At 39.3% G+C, this 23,834-nt stretch overlaps 1 protein-coding gene across 4 annotated transcripts in view; it reads left to right on the top strand.

The window, feature by feature from the left end:
• CFTR (CF transmembrane conductance regulator) overlaps positions 1 to 23,834 on the top strand; it is a 90,556-nt gene that overhangs the window by 34,673 nt on the left and 32,049 nt on the right. For all 4 annotated transcript variants that reach the window (XM_061373052.1, XM_061373053.1, XM_061373051.1 and 1 more), the window contains exons 12-18: positions 10,846 to 10,940; positions 13,629 to 13,715; positions 14,593 to 15,325; positions 15,900 to 16,028; positions 18,933 to 18,970; positions 20,087 to 20,340; positions 21,416 to 21,495. In XM_061373052.1, coding sequence (XP_061229036.1) covers positions 10,846 to 10,940; positions 13,629 to 13,715; positions 14,593 to 15,325; positions 15,900 to 16,028; positions 18,933 to 18,970; positions 20,087 to 20,340; positions 21,416 to 21,495 — 1,416 coding nt within the window. The remainder of the gene's footprint in view (positions 1 to 10,845; positions 10,941 to 13,628; positions 13,716 to 14,592; positions 15,326 to 15,899; positions 16,029 to 18,932; positions 18,971 to 20,086; positions 20,341 to 21,415; positions 21,496 to 23,834) is intronic.

The following is a 23,834-nucleotide window of genomic DNA, read 5'->3' as shown; positions in this document are numbered from 1 at the left end:
GTGGCTCCTTTGTTCTCCAAAGAGGTTTAATCAGGCCAGCTTTGATCTATGTTGGTGTGGAATGATATGCTTCACCTCCTAGCAGGGCTTATTATATGTGATCAAGCTTGATACTTATAAGGATGTTTTCTTCTGGACTGAAGCTGAATAAATTGGGCTTGCCTGAAGAGAAGGCAGAATGGTCTGGAAGGAAGCCAAGTGTATTACCTTATTGCTATTATTATGCTTTCTAATCTTGTTAGATTTAACATCTTAGTTACCAAACAGGACTTACTACAGCAGATTGAAGGACAGATTTCCGGTATTAATTCTCTGCTTATTCACCAGTGTGACCTTTTAAAGGTTTATTATGGCAAGGGTTAGTGCTTTGGTGGATTGGGGTTGTGTGTGTCCTCATTCGTCAGAGAGTTACCAGAAGGTTTTTGCCTAAGGGAGTTCACTTTGCCCCCTTCCCTGCAACTTTCCTAGATATTAGTTACATATTCCACTAGTTATATATCCCACCTGAATATAGGTCTGTTGCTGAATCTAGTTATTATACAGACACTTCAAGGAGTCATCCCACTTGATGGCATGCTTGCAGCAGCAGTATCGTGCCATAGGTTTAATTCATGGTCCTTGGTCCTCACAGCTCTGCTCTATAGCTTTCTGTGGCACATGGGGATACCAAGGGTAAGGGATACCACAGTGCAACCCTGTACAAGTGTATGAGATCTGAGTTGTTGAAAGGATCCAAATGGAAGACAGTTGTGTGTCAAAGGTTCAGTGAGGGAAGTTTGTCAGGTCTAAGTACCACTGTTTGTCACTATTGCAGGAGGTTACTATGTAGGCATATAATACTGAAGAAGCATGAGAAGGGTTCTCAAATACATATCTATGTGCATCAGGTACTTCTTAAACTTCATAGATTACTAGGTTGGAAAGGACATCAAGGATCATCTGGTCCAACCTTTCTTGGCAAAGCATGACCTAGACTAGATGTTCCAGCAACCGTGGGAAACCTAGTTGGGTGTCCACCACTTCTCTGAAGAGATTACTCAAATGACTGATTGTTTGTACAGCTTGCATGTGTATCTTTGTGGTAGTGTAGCCTGCTGTATTTATGTAAAACGATTCAGAATTTAATTATAATTCCATTTCTTGATTATATACTTTCAAGGTGAAGCTGGATGTGGCTCTAGGAAACCTGATCTAGTTACAGGGAGTTTGGATTAGATGAGCTTTGAATGTCCTTTCCAACCCAAACTATTCTATGATTCCCGGATATTTTGCCTTTGGGAGTAAGTAGGGCATCACGGGAGGTAAAACGTTTTACAGCGTTGGTCTAGTTACTGGAATTTGGAAATGGGCAGCGGTTAAGAGCAGTGGATGGTAATAGAACAAAAGAGAGACTGCTTTGGAGTTAAGATAAAGGGACTGTGATTAAAAGCTACTTTGACATTCTTGATATCCAATAGAAATAGCATTACTGGCAAAATTTCTGAAAACTCATCACAAACTAAACATGACTGCAGTAAGATATAAGTGGTGCATAGACACTGCCCTTATTCTTGTGTGATGATGAACTCAAGAGAAGGCTGGTACATTTCAATGACATGATACATTCTGTGAAACATTATAGTGCTAAAAGTTTTACAAAAAGGCATAGAAAAGGGCTGCTTGTTCCTTTTCCACTGCCTTCTTCTGCTTTTTTCCTTTCCTTCGGAAATAGTGTGTGTTTTACCAAGCAGGCAGGGCGAGCACCTGATTTAACATGTCTTCTAAAATGAAGATCGCAGTTAGCCCTTACGGAGGTGAAGGAATTCAACTTCTAGATCAAACCATTCCAGCAGTGATCAGTAGTCCTTACCATTTGTCCTTTATCCAGAATCTTTTTTGAAATAAATTGTTTCAATGGGTTTAATTTTGAGTATGTAGGTATTACCACAGGGGTATTACCTTTAAAATCTTATATTGGGATGCTGTGATAGAAGCCAAGGTATAATTGGCACAGGTTCTGAACTCATTTCCTATACACAGTCCCCATATGCAAACATTAAGGTAGTCAAAAAGTAAGATAAAATGAATTGGTAGCTTTTGCTACCTTCTTTTTGTTGTTGTTTTTGATAAGGTGTTTTACCCTTTTTATCAAGTACTTTTCATCACATTTATGATAAAAAGCTGTTAGCAAGTGAAGATAAATTTTTGCTACCACTTTAAATTAAGGACCAAGTATGAACAAATTGAACACCCAAAAAACATCCTGCATAATTGATTGATTTTTATTCTCATTGCTCAATAGCAGAAGCCATGGGGAGACGTGAACTGGATGAGTTTATATGTCTATGGAAACTTGCTATTAAATTTGAAGTAATTCCACAGGTGTAACTTCCCTGGAGAGTGAAGGATTGTATTAATGTCATGAAAGGGATAACAAGAATAGAAATGAGGAACTGTAGGAGTAGCCATTTGGGCTTGCAAAATCCTTATTACTGATGTAATTAAAAATGACAAAGGAATGTGGCTTGATTTTCAGAATTTCACAGTGCAAAATCAGTATTAATAAGACTACTATATACAGGGTGTGAGATTTTTGTTTGGTTTTAGCACTTGCTAAGTTAAAAAAGGCAAAACCTTTGGGCAGTTGAAACTGTGTCTAAATGCTGTTAACATTGAACAAAATCATCCTTTGAAAATGCATTCCTCCAGTCAAGACTGCAGGAACAGGTCTGTTATAGTTATTCCTGTTAAAAAAATCAACAAGCATCACATCCTATCCTATTTGATTTATTTATTCATCAGTTTTGAAGCCATACTTCCATGACTTCCGTTTTTACCTTTTTGCAATGTAAGATAGATATTTTTCCACCTTGTTAGTTCATTTGATCCTTCAATAGTTACCTAAGAGGCCATAAATGTGTAATGGCAAACTACCCTTAAGAGATTACCACTCTTAAAGTAAACACATGTTCTGATTTGAGAGCCACCAGCTGCTCGTAAATATAATGTTTAACATGGCATGCAAATAGAGGAAGTTTTTCCTTATGAAATCACATCATATAATAGTACTAAAGAAATTTTGGGCCAGACCCTATGTTTTCTTGAGATGGTTTTACAGGAAGTGCAGGAGATTCATTTTCATCTAAGAACTTAAGTTATAGAGAAAATAGAGAGAGAGACAGTCAATATGCCAAGCCCTGGTTTGTGTTCCTACATATTCGATGTGTTCACTGCAATGTCAAGGATGCTCTGAAATAAGAACACATATCCTTTAATCCCACTGTACTGCTCCACCCCTTTTTATATGTGCTGGCTTGGCTGTTGTCTGATTTTGGTTGGTTGGGTGGGTGGGTGGGTTTTTTTTGCAGATAACTAAATCAGTAGGAGTTGAGAGGTTATGATGTCTGTGAATGAAATACTTTGTGCCCTGATCTCGTGCCTGTTTTTGACAAGGTATTGCAAACTGCAGATTACAAAGTGTGAAGAAGAGGGGAATAATAAGGGTTCAAGTCTGGAACTGAGTGGTCTTTAGTAGGTAATTCTCTCCAAGAGGATATTAAGAGGTAGCTTGGTTACCTAATCATGTGCATGTCTACAGTGTAAACTAAGTGAGAGAAAGTTACTTGGCCTCTCTTAGCTGAGGAGAGCAACAGGCATGTCAAGGTGAAGTTCATCTCATCCTAATGTAAACAGCTAAAATAGTATAAATGCCTCTTGCAGGCAGAAAGTCCACATAATATTTCAAGTCTCTCACTACAGCCACTGCATCTCAGACACGTGGGCCCAAAAGCCCTTTATACTTTTTCCACCTTGCACTGGTATGATCCACTGGCATGAGCAAACTCCTCTAACTGAAATTCTTGTCTGTGGCCCAAAATCATGGTCAGGTCAGCAGGGAAACTGCTGACACAGTGAGTTCCCTGGGGAACTAGAAGTAAATAAGCCAGCACAGTTTCTCTATAGCAGCAGAACATCTCAAGGAGAGAAAAAAGTGGACTCAAACTCCCAAATACACTGATTTTAAGAAGTTTATCAATAGTCAAGTAAATGTGTTTAACAGAGCCCCTCTGCAATGTTCTGTTTTGGTATCATTTAGTTAAAAACCTGTTTAAATTGAAACAATTCCCCCACCCCTTTCTCTGTCTTAAGTACAGGGCTCTGGACCGATTACCTTGGATGTTGTCCTATGTTTTGTGTCACTTCCAGAATTGTATTTAATTCCTTTACCCTGTGTTTAATCTACCCACAAAGAGCATACTGACTACTTCATGTTTCAGAAATCTCTTCCATGAGAATGTTTCATCATAGAGAAAGCAAGTTTTGCCAGCATTCGTGTGAGGTTTGGGTGAACCTGAAACTCTGCTCAAGGTCACAAACTCTTACAAAAACAAAGTGTGTGCTTTTGTGTCATGAATCCTTCATAAATGGTTCAGCTGAAATCTAACAAAAGCCTCAGCTTCAGGAATCACAGGCAGAGAGAGGAGACTTTCCTAAATAAAGTAAATTTTTTAAAGTAATTTCTGATTTGAAATACCTTAAAGAGATCTGGTTTTATGACTTCTGGACCATGAAATTGAAGACCCAGGTATGTTCAAGCTGGTTACCTAAAAGCCATCATATAAAAAAATACTGAATATTCTTCTTCAAATTTTGCAGTGTGGTTTATCTGTCTTACTTCCAAGATTTTTTTTTTTTCGTGAAAATCAGGACAAACTGAAAGTTACACTTTGTACAAAACAAAATTTCAAATTCTTTATCTAAAGATTTTTAATAATCACTGAATTGAAATCTGGAGGTTTGTTTCAGTTCTCTTTCTCCTCATGGGTATATTAGAATTGGATATGATCGCTTGGAAGTGCAGCAATAATTATGTTAATATGTTAGTGTCAAAGCAGGTGACAGTAAATTTTTGTCTTATAACTAAAGAAAAATTATCAGAGTGTAAGAGTATTGCAGCTGCTGCTTGAAACCCTTGGTGCTGCTTCTGTTTAAGTTCTGTTGAGCTTTACTCGGCATTTTATACAAGAAAGGATTCATTATGTTTCTTCTAATTTATTACAACTAGTCAATACTACAGAAGGGGAATCGCAAAGTGTGTACAGAGGCAGCTTCTTTAAAGCAAAGAGGGAAAGAAGATGAAAAAGTGAGTACTTTGGTAGGTTAGAAAGGAGGTAGCAATGTGAATGCGGAGACTTTTCTGGGACCTAAGAAAATAAACATGGGTAATGTTAATGACAATGAAGAAAGGGAAGGGGATAGAGATGGTAAAGAAACTGTGACTGTAGAAAAAGCAGAACTGAAACAAGGGAAAGAGTCAGTGAAGATGAAATGAGGAGAGTCAAGACTGCTACTCTGTTCCATTTAGTTTCAGGACTGTTTTATCTTTTTGGAGGGAAGACTGGAGAGGGAAGGCAGGAGAGGGAAGATCAACGGCTACATTATTAAGGACATATTTAAGGAAGAGGAGCCTCATAAATAAAATATATATGTTCTATCATTAGAAGTGCTTGAGTAGTTTGAATAGCCTTGGATATATAAAGCAAGTGCTTGCTGAAAGGCATGTTTTTTAGAAAATTATTTCTTATCATTCTTTATTATCTTAATTGTTGCTCATAATTTGTTAAATTATTTTAGAATCATAGAACAGTTAGGGTTGGAAAGGACCTTAAGATCATCAAGTTCCAACCCCCCTGCTATGGGCAGGGACACCTCGCTCTAAACCATATCACCCAAGGCTTCGTCCAACCTGGCCTTGAACACCACCAGGGATGGAGCATTCCCAACCTCCCTGAGCAACCCATTCCAGTGCCTCACCACCTTTACAGAAAGAATTTGCTCCTTATATCCAATCTAAACTTCCCCTGTTTAAGTTTTAACCCATTATCCCTTGTCCTGTCACTACAGTCCCTAATGAAGAGTAACTCCCCAGCATCCCTATAGGCCCCCTTCAGATACTGGAAGGCTGCTATGAGGTCTCCACTCTCAGCCTTCTCTTCTCCAGGCTGAACAGTCCCAACTTTCTCAGCCTCTCTTCATACAGGAGGTGCTCCAGTCCCCTGATCATCCTCGGGGCCCTCCTCTGGACTTGTTCCAACAGTTCCATGTCCTTTTTATGTTGAAGACACCAGAACTGCACACAATACTCCAGATGAGGTCTCACGAGAGCAGAGGGGCAGGATCACCTCCTTTTACCTGCTGGTCACACTCCTTTTGATGCAGGCCAGAACACGGTTGGCTTTCTGGGCTGTGAGCACACACTGAAACAGGCTCATGTTCATTTTCTCATCGACTAGCACCCCCAGGTCCTTCTCCACAGGGCTGCTCTGAATCTTTTCTCTGCCCAACCTGTAGCTGTGCCTGGGATTGCTTCAACCCAGGTGTAAGACCTTGCACTTGTCATGGTTAAACTTCATGAGGTTGGCATCAGCCCACCTCACAAGCGTGTCAAGTTCCCTCTGGATGGCATTCCTTCCCTCCAGTGTATCAATTGAACCACACAGCTTGGTGTCATCTGCAAACTTGCTGAGGGCGCACTCAATCCCACTGTCTATGTCAGTGACGAAGATGTTAAATAAGACCAGTCCCAACACCGATCCCTGAGGGGCACCACTCGTTACTGGTCTCTGGCTGGACATTGAGCCATTGATCACAACTCTTTGTGTGCAGCCTCCAGCCAGTTCTTTATCCACTGAGTGGTCCATCCATCAAATTGATGTTGCTCCAATTTAGAGACAAGGATGTTGTGTGGGACAGTGTCGAACGCTTTACACAAGTCCGGGTAGATGACATCAACTGCTCTACCCCTGTCCATCAGTTCTGTAGCCCCATCATAGAAGGCCACCAAATTGGTCGGTCAGGATTTCCCCTTAGTGAAGCCACGCTGGCTGTCACCAAGCACCTTGTTGATTTTCATGTGCCTTAGCATGCCTTCCAGGAGAATCTGCTCCAAGATTTTGCCAGGCACAGAGGTGAGACTGACTGGTCTGTAGTTCCCTGGGTCATTCATTTTCCCCTTCTTGAAAATGGGGTTTATATTTCCCTTTTTCCAGTCGTCGGGAACTTCACCTGACTGCCATGATTTTTCAAATATGATGGCCAGCGGTTTAGCAACTTCATTTGCCAGCTCCTTCAGGACCCATGGATGGATTTCATCAGGACCCATGGACTTGTGCTCGTTCAGATTTTTAAGATGGTGTCAAACAAATTCCTCTCCTACAGTGAGCCCAAGGTCTTCATTCTCACAGTCCCTGTGTCTGCCTTCCAAGACCTGGGTGGTGCGGTCAGAGCATTTGCCAGAGAAGACCGAGGCAAGAAGTCATTCAGAACCTCAGCCTTCTCCAAATCCTGTGTAGCTAGTTCTCCTGAGAGCTTCCTGAGGGGGCCTACATTGTCCCTAGTCCCTAGTTTTTTATTTGCCAAGTACTACAGAATCCTTTCCTGTTATCCTTAATATCCCTAGCCAAGTTTAATTCTAACTGGGCCTTAGCTTTCCTAACCTGCTCCCTAGCTTCCCAGACAACATCCCTGTACTGTTCCCAGGCTGCCTGTCCTTTCTTCCACTTTTTATAAGCCTCATTTTTCCCTCAAAGTTTCCTCAGCAGCTCCTTATCCATCCAAGGAGGTCTCCTGGCCCTCCTGCTGCACTTCCTTCTAGTTGGGATGCAACACTCCTGAGCTTGTAGCAGGTGATCCTTGAATAGCAACCTTTTTGTTAACAAACAGTCTCTACAGAAAAGACTTGGAGTATGAAGTACATTTTGAGGTTTCCCTTTTTTTTTTAACCAGACCATATTTCCTCTTTACCCTGAAAAGAGATATTACCTTAAACCCTCTTGTCTGTTTTCTTCCATACAAAGCATAAAGGTATTGTAACAGTCATCCCTTTGCTGCTGAGGTAGATGAATGTGACATTTACACTGTTAAAAAATCAAAGAGATGTTAAGAGGGGCGCTTTCTTCTTGAGTGTGCAACTTGAGATTCATTAGCTCCTGATATTAGAAGCACCCACAAAAGTAATTAATGTTTGTGAGAACTGTGGGGGGTTTCTTCTCTGAATATTTACCAACAGGTTTCTCAATTTAAGCTTTTAGAAATAGAAATGTTAAAGAAAATCCAGCGGCTACTTCATTAATGTGCTGGGTTTTGTGCCGTTCAGCATCATTACATGGGTTTTGTCCCTGGCTTGATTTCACTTCCTGCATAAAATGACAGCAAGGATGTATTTGGACCAGCCCTATGTACTTTTTTACAATAGGTAATGCATGTTCCAACAAATAGCATTGTGTGTCTATTGAACTTCATCACTCTGTTTACGCCTTTGAAAGAAATTACTAAACATTTTTTTAATTATGATGATTACAGCCTGAAAAGTTCTTTGTCTGTTCCATGCCATATATTATCCTGAGGTGAAGGGTAGAAGAGAGCAGAAGGGGAACTCATTAGAAGTCTGATTAAAATTCCGTGTTGACGCACCTGCAAAGAAATATATCTGACGAAATACCACCACCATTTAAAACAATAGGAGCCCTGGCATTAATTTCAGCAGGGCTAGGATTTTACCCTGTTTGCAGGGGAGGACACACTGGGCCCAGTTCTTCACCTGGGCTTTTCTGGAAGAAGCAGAATTAGGAAACAGCATTGGCACCAGCACCATTACTGGCAGCAGTACTGGTAGAAATGGGAAACAGTGGAAATCAGCTTAGATACCTAGATACTCAACCACGCAAATCCCAGTGTTCAGGGTAAATGTCAAAGTAACATGAATAACATGGCTCCTGCATGCATTGTGAAACCACAGGTATCTGAGCAGGTTGTCTCAAATAGATGCCAGAAAAGCTTTTGTGCCAGAATTTCACATGTTCTCTTGAAATACTTGATGACCTATTATAGCATGATGATATTGTTAGAAAATTCTCTTTGTCACATCCCGCTTTCTTCAAATACCTAAGCTGTTCTGTTAGTATCAGGGATTTGCTTGCGTGGCTCTCCTTTTACAAGAGGGAAATAACTAGTTAACATGAGAAGAATTAAAAAATCACCTGCAATAGATTTTCCATGCATAAGAGCATCTTGATCTTAAGGTCAGAACCCTTTAAGTCAGGAAGTAAACGCTATTATCAAATTAAAGAGATGGGAGAATCTCCCATTTCCTGGCAGACCAGGCAGTCAATTTCTAGCCCTTGAGTGGCTGGACCTTTTGTCTGTCACTGATCCAGGGGTGAACAGCATTGTTCACTCTGTTCCTGAGGTCAGGGCAATTTGCAGGGGAGGAAGAAGGAAACATTTATCTGGAAGGGGTTTTATTTATTTATTTACTCTGCAAAACCTCAGAGGCGTGGATTGCCAAAAGGCTGCCCAACAGAGAGTGATTAACCATCAGCAGCACAGCAGGGGTGGTCAAAACTGGGCTATATCTGACTTTGTATGAAATGCAAACTTCTAGAGAGCAGTTCACTTTACAATCCGAAGGTCAGATTGCACTGGAAGTGCTTCACATGTCTTCCGGTATTTTTCCCAGATGTCGTAGGGTTTCTGTGGGTGCTGTGGAGTGCATGCAAACAGCAGAGTTCCTGTATGTCTCTCAGCTGCCTGGGGGAAGAAAGACCACAAATCAGGCTGCATTTTCCACACCATTCCTTAAAGCCTGCTCTCAGCAGCTCACTTTCCGGGGGATTTTGCATACCACTTTTTTTCCTCCAGAAGTTGCACATCTTTGTAAGGCATGAGAATGCTGGAGCTGATTTTGTCTGGTATCAGATGCCTTGGACAGCTTCCTTGGCTGTGGGGGATCCCTGTCTTTGTAGTGGGAGGTCATGCATAGGCAGCAAGAGCAGCAGTCCTGTGCTGCTAAGTGAGGAGCACAGGCACTGGGAGCTTCTAGGACTCTCAGGACTCCCAGCTTTGCACAAGGCAAACTACCCTGGTGTTACACCTGCTGGAAACCTTGGTGCCCTGGGGCACAAGGGAGTCATCGCCCATATTTCTGGGAGGAGTGCCCTGAATCTACCACAGTTACAGTGGTGTCACTGTAGTAGCTTAAAGACGTAGACCAGGGAAGACTTGAAGGTAGAATTTAGAGCAACTGTAGGAGTATTAAAACTAGACAGCCTTCAGGCACACAAGCCATTTTCCATGTCCCAACTTCCATGCATTATTGTGGTTTGCAAGGATTGTCAGTTTTGGTGCTAAATACTCCCCTCAAGAAAATTTCTGGCCACCTCTGCCAGTGGGGCACAAGGATGTCCTTTACTCCTTTCTCTGTCTCACATGAGAAAGAAATGGAATTTTCTATTTTTTTTTCACTGGCTAAAGATTCATTTTTAGCACGGTCATGAGCTGTAAGTAATATACAGCCCAAGCAGTAGAGCTTGGCTCCGAAACATTTTGCAAACCTTGAGTATCCTTGGCATGCCTGGCTAGGAATTTTGTGCAAGCCTTTTTTAATGAACATACCTGAAGTATTAATTTTTCTGGGCTCTGAAGAGCTCAGATCCAGAGTTAGCTTCTCGCTCTCCCTAACTTCAGTGACAAATGCATTTGCCATTGTTACTTGACAGAAAACACACCCAGTTAACATCTTGGATTGATATTGTATGAAGGTACATTCCCTGCTTTTATAGAGATCTGGAAATCAAGACAAATATTTATTCTTGAGATCTTGCAGCTTGTGATTGCTCTCTGCAGTAGAATTACACATTTTCTTTTATCACCATTTCTGATTACATAAACAACTTAAAGAAGGGTTTTTTTACCACTTCTGTCTAACCTGTCTGCACACTGTTGTGCATTGTGATTCTATCCAGTCTGTAACTTGAGTTTCTCAGATATGGAGAATACATGTCTAATTCTTTTAAAAAATGTTAACAGGATATTTCCAAGTTCCCAGACAAAGATTATACAGTGCTGGGTGAAGGTGGAATCATTCTGAGTGGAGGCCAGCGAGCACGAATCTCACTAGCAAGGTATTTTACTCTCTAAGTCATGTACAGTTTCTTGTATAAGGAAATTATTATGACTGAGCACTTAAATATATGTGGACCAGGTCCTGCTAAATAAATATCCATCAGGTATATCAGGAACTTCATTTTGCTCTCAGAAATCTGAGTTTTGCTATGCAACTGTATTTGTGATACACCTGCATATTTCTTTATTTGATTTTGAAAGTTTGATGTTAGATGCATGCCATGGCTTAGCTGAAGATAAATCTTTCACTCCCTGATGCAAGATGTCTGTGGAGATTTAGTCCTGTAAGTGTAGCTCTCTAAGTACCAAAGAAATGCATACAAAAGATTCCAGATGAAAAAATTCCATGTTTCAAAAAATGTTACTAATAGTTTTGGTTTTTCTGTTAAAGAAAAAAAAAAAAAAAAGGTGGAATCATAGAATGGTTAAGAAAGCAATGCTAGCCAGTACCTATGAATAACGATCTGGCCTTGTCTGTTTGACCTTCCCACGTTAGTAATGTTGAAGATCTACAGAACAATAACGTAGGTGTTTGTCTAATGAATTTGCAGTGTGTTTCAGTGGAATAACTTAGCTGTCATGAGAGGTTCAGTAATGACAGCTCTGATGTGTAAATGGCCCCATTTGTTTCTGTGCCAAGTACAAATTGTGGTGGTTCCCATGCACAGAAACTCTGGGTAGAAGTTAAATTACATTATGATGATCGAAACTGGCAAAAAAGATACGCATGTCTGTGTGAGGCTAAAAGATGGGTTCATTAACACAGAGAGGCTTTTAGTGTGGATCTTTCTAGCAAATTTATGAGAGGGAAGAGACATATGAATGGTTCTGATTTCTGCAGCAAGAGAGAACAGGAGGAGCTGGCAAAGCTTTCAGAGCAAAAAACCCTGACCAACCCTGGCAGTGTTCAAGGCTGGGTTGGACAAAGCCCTGGGTGGCACGGTTTAGTGTGATGTGTCCCTGCCCATGGCAGGGGGGTTGGAACTAGATGATCTTAAGGTCCTTTCCAACCTTAACTATTCTATGATTCTGAAACCCACTTAGATTTTCATTTAAAATTCAACATTTAAGGAAATATTTCCCAGATTCTGTGCATAATCACATATGTCACTTTTCAGATAGTCACAGTTCATTTACTGGATGGTCACATAACTGTTATAGTATCCTTATCGTCAGCTACATAATTATTATTTAAAAAAAAATTAAATGTCCCAAAGTCAGTGGATATATCTGCTGTACGTTTTGTTTGGGCTCCAGTCTAAACTCAGCATGCTGCAAGGTGTGCAGGTCGTTGAGGTTTGGGCTGAAGATAAAGCTCTAAGAAAGCTAGAGGAGAAAATTTAGGATTACAGCTCCCTCTGCTCTGTTTATAAGCTGAATGTTATTTGCTTGGACTGTCTTCATGCATGTTTCTGGTGTACTCTGTGCAAAGTCATGTTAAATGAGATTTCCAGCTGGAAGTGCCATCAACCACCCGTCATGAGAAGCTGATAGAGATTGCCTAAGCCCATCTTTCTTTAAGAGCTTTGTCGATACCTTACAGCTATAACAGGGGGAAAGAAACGATCAAGGGAAAAAACCCAGCCCCTGCCCTGGCTTTGAGCTGCCTCACTGCCCTGGTACCCTAAAGGTGGTCATGTATAGCTACTAAGCCCAACATACCAATTATAGAAATAATTTGAATGCTACCATTATTCCAGGAAAAAAAAAAATCCAAACTTTTTGCTGATAGAAGTGCCAAGAACAGTATGAACTTTTGATGTTGTGCAGCCACTACATCATAATGTATGGTCAGTGAAGTCCATCATGACAGAGGATTTTTCAATAAAGTTGCTTGGTTTGTTAACATAATATACTATTATTGAGGGCTTTTTCTCCTGGTGGTTAAATATTCTCACATTGTTTAACATAATGATTTTAAAACTCATTTTAGAGTACTTTAAAAAGTACCGAAATGCAGCTGTCGAAATTTTCTTAGCTAATTACACCCTGATTCATATCACTTCATGATTTTCATACTTACAGAGGTAGATAAGGGGCCTTTTTGAATCGATTTGAAATAAAAAACCCTTTTAACCCCAGGTTTAGATCTCAGTGATCCATGTCCAGTCACATAAAGCTTAAGGTCCTAATGTTACAAATAGTTTTTCATGTCCTGAACACAAACTATTGTACAGCTCCATTTCAGATATTGTTTGCAAGATCATGGCTCACTAATACACTTGTCTTTGCTCACAGTTACTTTGAAGTACTTTTAAAACTAAGTGCTAAGGCCTAGTCTTTTCACACAATTACATTTATGTAGTATTCTCTCAGGTATTGTTAGGCATTACAGTAGGTAGTAAATTCCCATTTAAATGGTCATTATACACTGATGGGGCCTCTCAGATTCAGGCCATAAACAGGTTTTTAGAGTAACCTATTTAAAGGCAGCTGTATAGCTTGCTTTGATTGCACAGAAATTAAGAGAAAACCCAGTTGGTTTGTAATGTGGTCTGCAGCAAGGAAAGGCTTTACTGAAAGGTGTCTTACAAGTGCATTTAAAACTGATCTCCAGCTCCACACTGATGCTGTCAAAAAGTCTACCAGTTACGAGTTTCTGAGACAAAGGCATTGTCTTTAAGTTATATTTATGTAAATTTATAAGACTCGTGAAAGTTAATGGAATTTCTGTTTTCTCTGTTCAGAGCAGTGTACAAAGATGCTGATTTGTATCTCATGGATTCTCCTTTTGGGCATTTAGACATTTTTACAGAAAAAGAGATATTTGAAAGGTACTGTATATTTTGATAGATTGTATTTAAGGATCCCACCAAGCAGCATAAAGTAAAACCAAGAACAGGAATTCAGTAAAAGTAAAAAAATACTGAAATAATCAAAATTGTACCTTTTAGAGCTGTTTATTTTAAGGCATTCTTGTGACTGAGTATTTTGTGTTAGCAGTAGGACACAGCATACTGTGCTGGGAACAAGCCTGAGCCAGATGTGTGCATTAATGCTCCCTCTTCCATCTGAACATATTGAGCCTGCTATAATCTGTTCCTCCCAGAGAGCATGGCTTTATATCTGGTGTGTCTGTGTACCAGAAAGGCTTTAATTTTAAAACGCCTGCTTTGTAAGTATAAATTTTTACAAAAAGCTGTATTTTCTCTTATTTTTCTAATGACTGAAAAACTGGTCACCTGAAAGTGCCCATTGACCAAGCAATTGGCAGCAGGCAGGCCAAAGACAGAGATTTTACCTTGTTCTGGAGGTGAAGCTTGAAAGAGTAAGGGCATACACACTGTTATGCATGAGCTTTTCAGTCATCATATGTTTGATGTTTTGAAATCAAGCTAATACTTTTAACTTTGGCAGCAAAAGGTCTAAGTAACCATAAGGTGAAAAGAAGTATTTAATTTTCATGTTGAACTGTGTCTTTTGGATTGAAAATTATTAAATTTTCTCCTCTTTTTTTGGTTCCTGTGGTAAAGTACTCACCCTTTACGCATCTCAGCTTTACCGCTTCCTTTGTAGTTTGAGGGAGTGCCCAAGGCTGCACATCCTGGGAGGGAGGCAGATAAAAGGAAATAGATTGAAAGTGAAAAGGATATAAGCAATATTTAATCATGAAGAAAAAAATCTTACTTTTAACACTTTCATCTTTTGTAGCTGTGTATGCAAGCTGATGGCAAATAAAACTAGGATCTTAGTTACTTCAAAACTGGAACATTTAAAGATTGCTGACAAAATACTAATTTTACATGAAGGGAGCTGCTATTTTTATGGAACATTTTCTGAACTTCAGGGTCAACGGCCTGACTTCAGTTCAGAGCTGATGGGATTTGATTCTTTTGATCAATTCAGTGCAGAGAGAAGAAATTCAATACTAACCGAGACTCTCCGACGATTTTCCATTGAAGGAGAAGGCATGGGATCACGAAATGAAACCAAGAAGCAATCTTTTAAACAGACGTCAGATTTTAATGACAAAAGGAAGAACTCCATAATTATTAACCCTCTTAATGCAGGTAGAAAGTTCTCAGTAGTGCAAAAGAATGGAATGCAAGTCAATGGGATAGAAGATGGCCACAACGACCCACCAGAAAGGAGGCTGTCATTGGTGCCTGACTTGGAACAGGGAGATGTAGGTCTGCTTCGGAGTCATGTGCTAAGCACTGACCATATGCTGCAAGGTCGGAGGAGGCAGTCTGTGTTAAATCTGATGACAGGCACCTCTGTGAACCTTGGACCAAACTTTTCCAAAAAGGGAAGTGCAACATTTAGGAAAATGTCAGTGGTGCCTCAGACGAACCTGTCTTCTGAGATAGATATCTACACCAGGCGCTTGTCTCGAGACAGTGTCTTAGACATAACTGATGAAATCAACGAAGAGGATTTGAAGGTATGTGTTGATTTATGTTCATCCTGAGTTTTGATACGGTGATAGTTTCGTGCAGTATATTCCTTACTTATTTTTCTACTTGACTATGTCATTCCTAATGCAATTCTTCCCTGTAGAATATCCTTTTGGAATATCCATGAAAATTTTAACTCAAATATCATCTTGAAATCATTTAAATCCTCAAAAAAATATTTTGCCTGATTTTTCACAGTTTTTGAATGCTATTTGTAGAGGGCATCAATGCAGAATTTTAATCTCCCTTTAAGATTATGCTAAAATGAAATTTGAAACCATGATATGGGAAAGCATTGTTTTAAAACAATTATGTAAAATTGACATTTGAAATGTTAAAGCTCACAAAAATTTGTCTGAAAATTTCAGATCATCTCTAAACTGTTTTGTTCTATCAAAGATGACTTAACCTGACAGTACCTTCCTCTGTAGCCATTATCAGCCAGTTTGAACGATGCAGTTTAATTATTTGGACTGAGTTAGCAGAACAGCATTCATGTGTCATAAATTCTCATACATAGATAATATCATTCTTAGTATGGTCTTGTGAATTCTTTGACAGGAATGCTTCACTGATGATGCTGAAAGCATGGGTACTGTTACCACATGGAATACCTATTTCAGATACGTTACCATCCACAAAAACTTGATTTTTGTTCTAATTTTGTGTGTGACTGTCTTCTTAATTGAGGTAAGAAGATCTGCACTTGATGTCATGTTACTACAAAGGATTTTTGTTCAGACTTTGTGATAAAAGGAATAAAGCATCAGCTTCTTATTAGCATTAGCTCATGTATGTCTTACTTATTGGCAACTGCTTTGAGTGATATTGCAATGACTTTTCTACTGTTTAGATGAGCATTTCTCACCAAAGATAGCGATTAATGCATGGCAGCAGAAGACCCACTTTCTCAAATCATCACACTTACTTTCTGCTGTGTGGTACCATAGATAAGAATTGTTGTCCTATGCAGGTCTCTTGTTCACATGTGAATAATCTTCCATTTTCCATTCTGAGGTACTGTCCAGAGCCTTGAGGGGTTAACAGCAGCAATTACTTTTTCTTTTTTTTTTTTTTTCCCCTATGAGCACATACATAAATTTTGGAGAATTGCTTTAAAAAGGAAGTTAGAAGCTTTGCTCCTAGTGAAAGAAGAGTGGTAAGGCAGAGGGCTGAATGCCTGTGGCAGTGTTTAAAGATGAATGGGGTGGGTCTGAAGCATGCAGGGAAGACTTTTTCCAAGTACAGCGGGAAATGCTGTCAGAGAAAGTGCTGAAGAACCTATCTGATGATGCAAGTCTGACTATTTTTCTTATCACAGAAATTTCCTTCATTTGACTTGTCTCCCAATTTAGGAAAGACATTTAGCATATGTACAGTATCTCACAGTGTCCTCTTTTACACCTGGTATTCTAAATCAAGTGTTTTTCTGAGGGAAGAAACGTGTTTCAGAGAGAAGACTGGGAGATTAATGAACCTGTATTCATATGTCAACTTATAAAATATGGTACCAACCTCTCTTGGCATTTTTCAACATGAAATGAAAGAAGAGAAAAATCCATTAGGAGTTCCATTAGAAATAATTGTGGGCTGATTGTGTCAATGAAAGGTTTGTAACAGTTCTATGGTGGTATTCAAACTTCTAGTACCATCAAACCTGCAGAAAGATATGGTTGATGTAATCCTGAATCTGCACTAATGTTATGTTGCAGGTGATTTAAATTAGTGCTTTTGGATAGGAATAAAGCCTGGAGCTTAGATCAAGTTTGAGATCCCAGTTTTTAAAACCAACTCCAGAAGCAAGACAGTATTTAGATGCATGGCTGTTCTTACATAAGTTTTTGTTTTCATGCTAGTGGGAAATGCCTACCATAGCAAAGCTAAATGTGCATTTTAGGGAAAAGGGAAATTTTAACTTTGAGGTATATTAGATTTATCCCTGTATATTCAGCATACATGTCTAATCTTGATTACCAATTTTTTCTTTTAGATTTGACTGAAACCTTTTTAATAATTCAAAAGACCTATCTCCTAATTGAAGAATAAATCCCATGACAAAGAATGTATCCATCTAAGTTAAACTTTCCAGTATGACTATTGCTTAAGTAAAAGCCTATTGGTAAATTAATGAGCTGGAAGATACTCACCCATAGTACAGACTATATAAACTTTAGCAGATCTTTGTGCGTGAGATGAAATACCATGCCAAGTGGTTATGTAGCCGGTGCTAACAGTTTGTACCCTTCTACCCCTAGACAATGCAGAGAGGTTAGGGATGAGCATCCGAGAGCTTAACTGGGAGAGTAGTGACACATAAATCAAAAGTGGAGTTGTGACAACATTCAGAGCTGGGTGGGACTGTTGTGGAAATGCTGGAGATACTACCTTAGATTTAGAATGGATTGCTTTCTATTGTAGATTCCAGGGTGAGTCCACACAGATCACCATAAATAGGGCATCAGTTGTACATTCTTTGTAGATTTGTGGGGTTGTGTGTGTTTGTAGCTCTTTTAAGTGGCTCAGAACTGTATTTCCTAGATGTAATTTGCAGAGACTAGGATTGCTGAACTGGAAGAAGAGCAGTTACGATTGGAAACGTATAGAAAGGCTTTGTGAAGTTATTCTGTCACTGTATTATCTACCTTCATCTTCACAGGTGAAAAGCTCCTCTGTTGTGAGGATGAGAAAAGAATTATGGTGAGAGATGTGAAAATATTGTAAAGGAAGCCTGATCCTCACAAATGTTTAAATTCAGGGAATCATGGTCAATCTTGAGTTATTTACTGTAAGACCTCCAGAAGTTAATGGTTCCTAAGGAGAGGAATTAATTAGGAAGCGGGGTATTATGACAATACATTCCTGTACCAGTGCCATGAAAATACATGGGAAGAGTACTGTAGAAACTATTTCAACCTTTAGAAAAAAGATTATAGGCGGAAGTATAGTAGACTGAAATGTGGTGGACTGCACAAAGATCTCCAGTGCCTCCCTGAACAGACAAGAAATAGTATTCCAGAGTAAGCTTCTGTTGAGCATTGAAGCATCTCACAATAAGAATGGTTCGATTCCACATGTTAAAAGTATTAAAATAGATTATGTAAATATCAGATGAGTTGATATATCAAATGTAGGTATCAGCTACCAAAAACAACAACGCAAAAATAACAGTATTAAAGGTTTGACATTTGTATTTGAATAGCTGCTTTTGAAGATATTGAGAGTCTCTTTTAGGAAGAAATATTAGTCTTTAAAACTTAAAATATGTTAAAGCGTACAGTGAATATTCCTTGTCATTAGGAATGCATTAGCAAGCCTTTGTTAATACTAGGGTAAAAAACAATAAAAGAATATTTAGGCACTTGAGAGCCTGATTGTAATACAAGTCTAAATGTAGCTTTCCTGGTGGGATGCACTAATAATTTCTGTGGAAAGAGGAGCAGTTATGACAAAGTTTTTGCTTCAGGGAAGTTTGACTTCCATTCATTTATAATGCTCTCTCTAAAAACAGTTATAAAGTCAGTAGAAGAAGGTAAGTAAGAAAAAGTGCATAATGTGACAAGACAAAAAAATTGACTTTGTTTTCTTTGGTCACAGGTAGCTGCTTCTCTTGCTGGATTGTGGTTTCTTAAAAAGTAAGTGTGAGAACCCATGGTCCCCATTATATTGATTTTTGCTATGAATTCGGCCAGAATTCTATATGGTTAGGCACTAGCTTATATTCCATAAAATAGTTCAGAGGTGGATGGTCTAAATCCCTCATGTAGGTGGTATCTTAAGCTGGTACTTCTTTAAGTACTGACAATCAAACGGTTTGTGCCTTGTTATTGAGTATGTAACAACGCATGCAAGACTTCAGGCCCAGCTGACTAGAGATGCATGGACTTATCCTGAATACACTGTGGTTCATCACTTTCAGAGCATACCAGGTGAGACGTTTGCTAAGGAACATTTTAAGGGAGAAGTTTTCTTTCATTTGTACTGTTTCCTCTGCTCACCTGTGAAAAATTCCCAGAAGTTACAGGGTCAGGTAGATGAAGGTTAAAACATAAAGAGCAGCAGTATGGCTTTTCCTGGGCTAATGCTTTTGATCCCTGTTTTTGCCCTGAAGCGCTAAGCCTGAAAACATATGGTGACATAGGTCTGAGGAGGAGGAGGGATTTATGTTGATGTCCCCTTACAGTAGGTCACTAAGCTGTTTGATTTTTACAGTACACCTAAAGCATTTTACTTCCAGAATAATTCTTTTCAACACTTGAATGTTTTTTCTATTAAAAGAGGTAGATGTGTTTTCCATGATTAGGCTAGTTTTGTCAATGATTTAACAGGCAGTACATTTGCAAGAGACTACCAAAGCAGGACGTTTTCATAGTAGTTTGAGGAAAATTATTGGAGGGGTTGTGGTTATACCATCTTGGCAACCCCCCCTTCATTGCATAATTGCAACTAATTTCAGAAATTGCTACAAATGCCAATAGGTTCCTGAATTACCAAAGGTAGCTGAGTAGATGAACAAGCCATTTATTGCCTTGACCACTGAACACACACAGGGTTACTTTGCCTCAGTGGATTGTGGGGTAGTTCATAATTTACATTTCAGACATATAGGACAATATTTAAAAGTGACTGAAAGTACATATAACTAACCATTAACATAGTTTTAAAATAAATGAACATTTCAGTAGAGAAAATAAGAGAAAAAATGCTATTTCCAGTAATGCATTTTTTTTTTTTTAATTTCCATCAAATAGGATAGCCTTGAAAGCAAATGCAACACAGTCAGAAAACAGTACCTCTGACAAACCTCCTGTGATTGTCACTGACACTAGCACCTACTACATCGTTTATATCTACGTGGGAGTGGCAGATACCCTGCTTGCCATGGGAATCTTCAGAGGTTTGCCCCTTGTGCATACGCTTATCACAGTGTCTAAAACTCTTCATCAAAAGATGGTGCATGCAGTTCTTCATGCACCTATGTCAACATTCAACTCTTGGAAAGCAGGTAACTGCTGCTGGGAACTGATTGACTCATGTATGGATTTCATTTCAATTGAACAGTTTTCATTCTGTTGAAGGATACTGTTGGTTTCCATTTATATTTTCAATCAAGCTGAATGTTAGAAGTTTGCCACATTAAGTAATTTGTGAATCTTTTGATGAATCTTGATTGTACTTTAAGTGTGACATATTTCAGTTATCAATTCCGATTCTGAAATATCACCTTGTGAGTTAGAGAAAATGAACTGTTAACTGTTTGAGGCAATAAAACTAGAATAGCTTCTAATGAATAGACCTTGTCTAAAACTGTAATAGAAAAGCTGTAGTCAGCTATGTGGTGAGTGACAAGGAGTCAGATATGGATGATAGATAGTGCTTAATTTCGTGAGTCGTGCTACTAAAATGGCATAAAACATCAGCTAGTGTGAATAATGGTATGCGTGTTCAAATTTCGCTCTGGAGTTGATACAGAGTTCATTATATAACTGGTGCAACAAGTTCTATCTCCCGCTGTACATGAAATTCCTACCCTCTACCCTTCTTCCTGCTGCTTACTAAATTACAGGAAATGCTGGTAAATAGCAATACAGCATACGGTTTCTCCTTCATTTTTCCATTAAATTCTTAGTTCTGTTGTTACCTGGTGATTAATACAGTAATTCTGCTCAGAAGCTAGGAAACTGCTGTGCAAACTCATGCAAATGCTGCTGTGTAAACTACCTGTGTATCGTCATAGTCTGCTGCATAAGGGGTACAGACCTTATGCTTTGTGTCTCTGTCTCTGTCCTGCTTAATTGTTTGTTTTTATTACATTTTCTTGTTGCTTTGTTTTGTTTTGTTTTGTTTTAAATTCTGAAAGTTGAAACAGAAGTTTTGGAGCCAAATTCCTCCATGGGGAAGGAAGCTGTAGCTCCACTAAACTGTAGCGTAGCGGAATTGCATGTAATAGAAAAAATCTTATACTCAATATTTTGTACTCAGAAACAGTTGTTCTTTTTATTAAAGTAATAAATGTAGGATTCTTGGGGTGTTAAAATGTTTGACTTTCTTTTTCTTTTTTTTTCTTCCTCAATCCATAGGTGGCATGCTTAACAGATTTTCCAAAGATACGGCAATCCTGGATGACTTACTTCCACTCACAGTATTTGACTTCATTCAGGTTTGTAGAATAAAAGTTCTAAATTTTGCTGTCTTATAGCACTGTAGAGTTTCAGTTGTACGTCACGCAAAAGAAATCTTACTAAGAAGAAATAACAATTGAAAGAAAATGCCTCTTCCTTTTTTTCAGTCTGTATACCTATTTGCATAGGTTCTTATGTTGTGTGTCGCCTTCATCGCTTCTTTTTTGAGTACTTGGCTATATGGGTACGTTTGTACAAACCACTTAGTACTCAGGCTCAGAAACATTTTTGCCCTGCATACCCCTCCAGTTCAAGTATCCCTGCTTCTGCCTGCATTCAGCTTCAGAGGTGTAAAGGGCATTCATTAGTTTGTTTTGGTTAACTTGGCTCAAGATTAGTATTTATTTTCATGCTATCCTTTGATTGCATTCACTCATTTTCATTACTATTCATCCTTAGCCTCTTCTGTTACCAGTTTGCTAGCATCACCCCTAATGTACTTCTTCCCTTTTCTTGACTATATTTTTGGTTTTCTGTTCTTTTATCTCCCGGGGAAACTCTTCCAGGACTGCCTTTTTGGGCAGTTTGAACCATGATGTTTTGTGTTCAGATCTCAGCTTTGTGTTCAGTCTCAGTTCTGTGCTTTTTTTTCTCCCCCTTTTTTTGCCCTTAACAAGTTTGACTGCATAATTTTGTCTTTTTAGCCTTTGCATCTTTGTGGCTTCCCCCGAGTCTTTGGGATTTAAGCTGTCAGGCACTGGAGAACTATTTATGGTGGAGGAGAGCTTTAGATGACTCTGTTATTTGAAGGAATTTTACATTCCTGGGTTGTAGAATCATAGAATAGTTAGGGTTGGAAAGGACCTTAAGATCATCTAGTTCCAACCCCCCTGCCATGGGCAGTGACACCTCACACTAAATCATGTCACCCAGACTCTGTCCAGCCTGGCCTTGAACACTGCCAGGGGTGGAGCATTTGTCATTTCTTTGGGCAACCTTTTCCAGTGCCTCACCACCCTCACAGTAAAGAAATTTTTCCTTATATCTAGCCTGAATCTCCCCTGTTGAAGTTGGAGCCTGTTACCTCTTGTCCTATTGCTATAGTACCTGATGAAGAGTCTCTCTCTAGCACCCTTGTAGGCCCCCTTCAGATACTGGAAGGCTGCTATGAGGTCTCCAAGCAGCCTTCTCTTTTCCAGGCTGAGCAGCCCCGGTTTTCTCAGTCTGTCTCTAGCCCTTTTTAATTGTAGAATTGCAAACTTTTTGGGTTTTGGATGGAAAGGCTTGTTTCCAGCATATGTCCTGGGAAACTCCATGCGTTGAAAAATCTTCAGTTTTGAATGACCTTCAATTCATCCACACTGAAGAGTACATTGAAGAAATACAGAAATAGAGGCAATTCCAGTGTTTTTCAAGGAGGATGCCTTTGTTTGCTTCCCGTCCTGCCTATCCTGAGACTTTGTGGCTGTGTGGATCCCAGCAGTCCTCATTAGTGTCCCAACACTAATGCTGCAATGCCAGCTTTTCTTCAGGTAGAGCTGATTCCCAGAAACATTTAAAAAATAAAATAAAATCTCCTCTGGCCCGTGTGTTCCTCTCTACCTTTATTTAGGAGATGGGCAGGCCTGGCAATCAACCTAAATACTCTGCTGCACAGATTGCCTCTCTCCATCTGTGAGTTTGCTTTGCTTTACCACCCCTATCAATATGATGGTCTGATCAAAGCCAAATTGCTTTCCCTGTATTTTTGTTAGTAACTGATAACTTAGGCTCATGACTTTAGAGAGGCAACTTCACATGAAGAGATTCAATGACATTGCACTCTACTTCATATCCCGCTGATGTCATGAAGATTTGCTGAAGGAGTAAACATGAACACTAAGACCTTCTCTGAATCATTAGTGTTATCTTTGGTACGATGAGGATTCACTACTGTCTTTTCTGATATGGGCATTTGGTTTCTAGTATTTGAATCTGCCATGAGGATTTTATTCCAAAATTATTTTAGTTAGCCTGTCTCTCTGTTTCAGACTCTCTACACTGGTTTCTCGTGTTTTCAACAGTGAGGAAAAATCCCTAAATTTGGCTTTTCTGTTGTGATACCTTTCAGAGGCTAACCTATGCTCTGGTGTCCTATAGGTTCACCTGTGTCTCCTCAGTCTCAACTGCAGAGGCTTCTGAACATACATGATAAGCTGCCCTCTCTTTTCAGGTTCTTCTGGTGAAGATCACCGAACCTACTTGAATGCTGTCTTGAATGCTTTTCACTGGTCATCCATTCATCTAAAAAATCCTGCTGATCTTCTATAGATTCAGTCTTGTTTGGAAGCCTTAAAATTCCGTGGACCCTGCTTATAAACAAACTCAGATTGCTCTG

Source organism: Neopsephotus bourkii, unplaced genomic scaffold, assembly GCF_033783945.1.
Source record: "Neopsephotus bourkii isolate Nb327-2 ecotype Australia unplaced genomic scaffold, CSIRO-AGI_Nbou_v1 NB_1624, whole genome shotgun sequence".
Taxonomy (NCBI): Eukaryota; Metazoa; Chordata; class Aves; order Psittaciformes; family Psittacidae; genus Neopsephotus; species Neopsephotus bourkii.
Note: the sequence above shows the minus strand (reverse complement) of the source record. Positions and strands in the feature narration are given on the sequence as shown.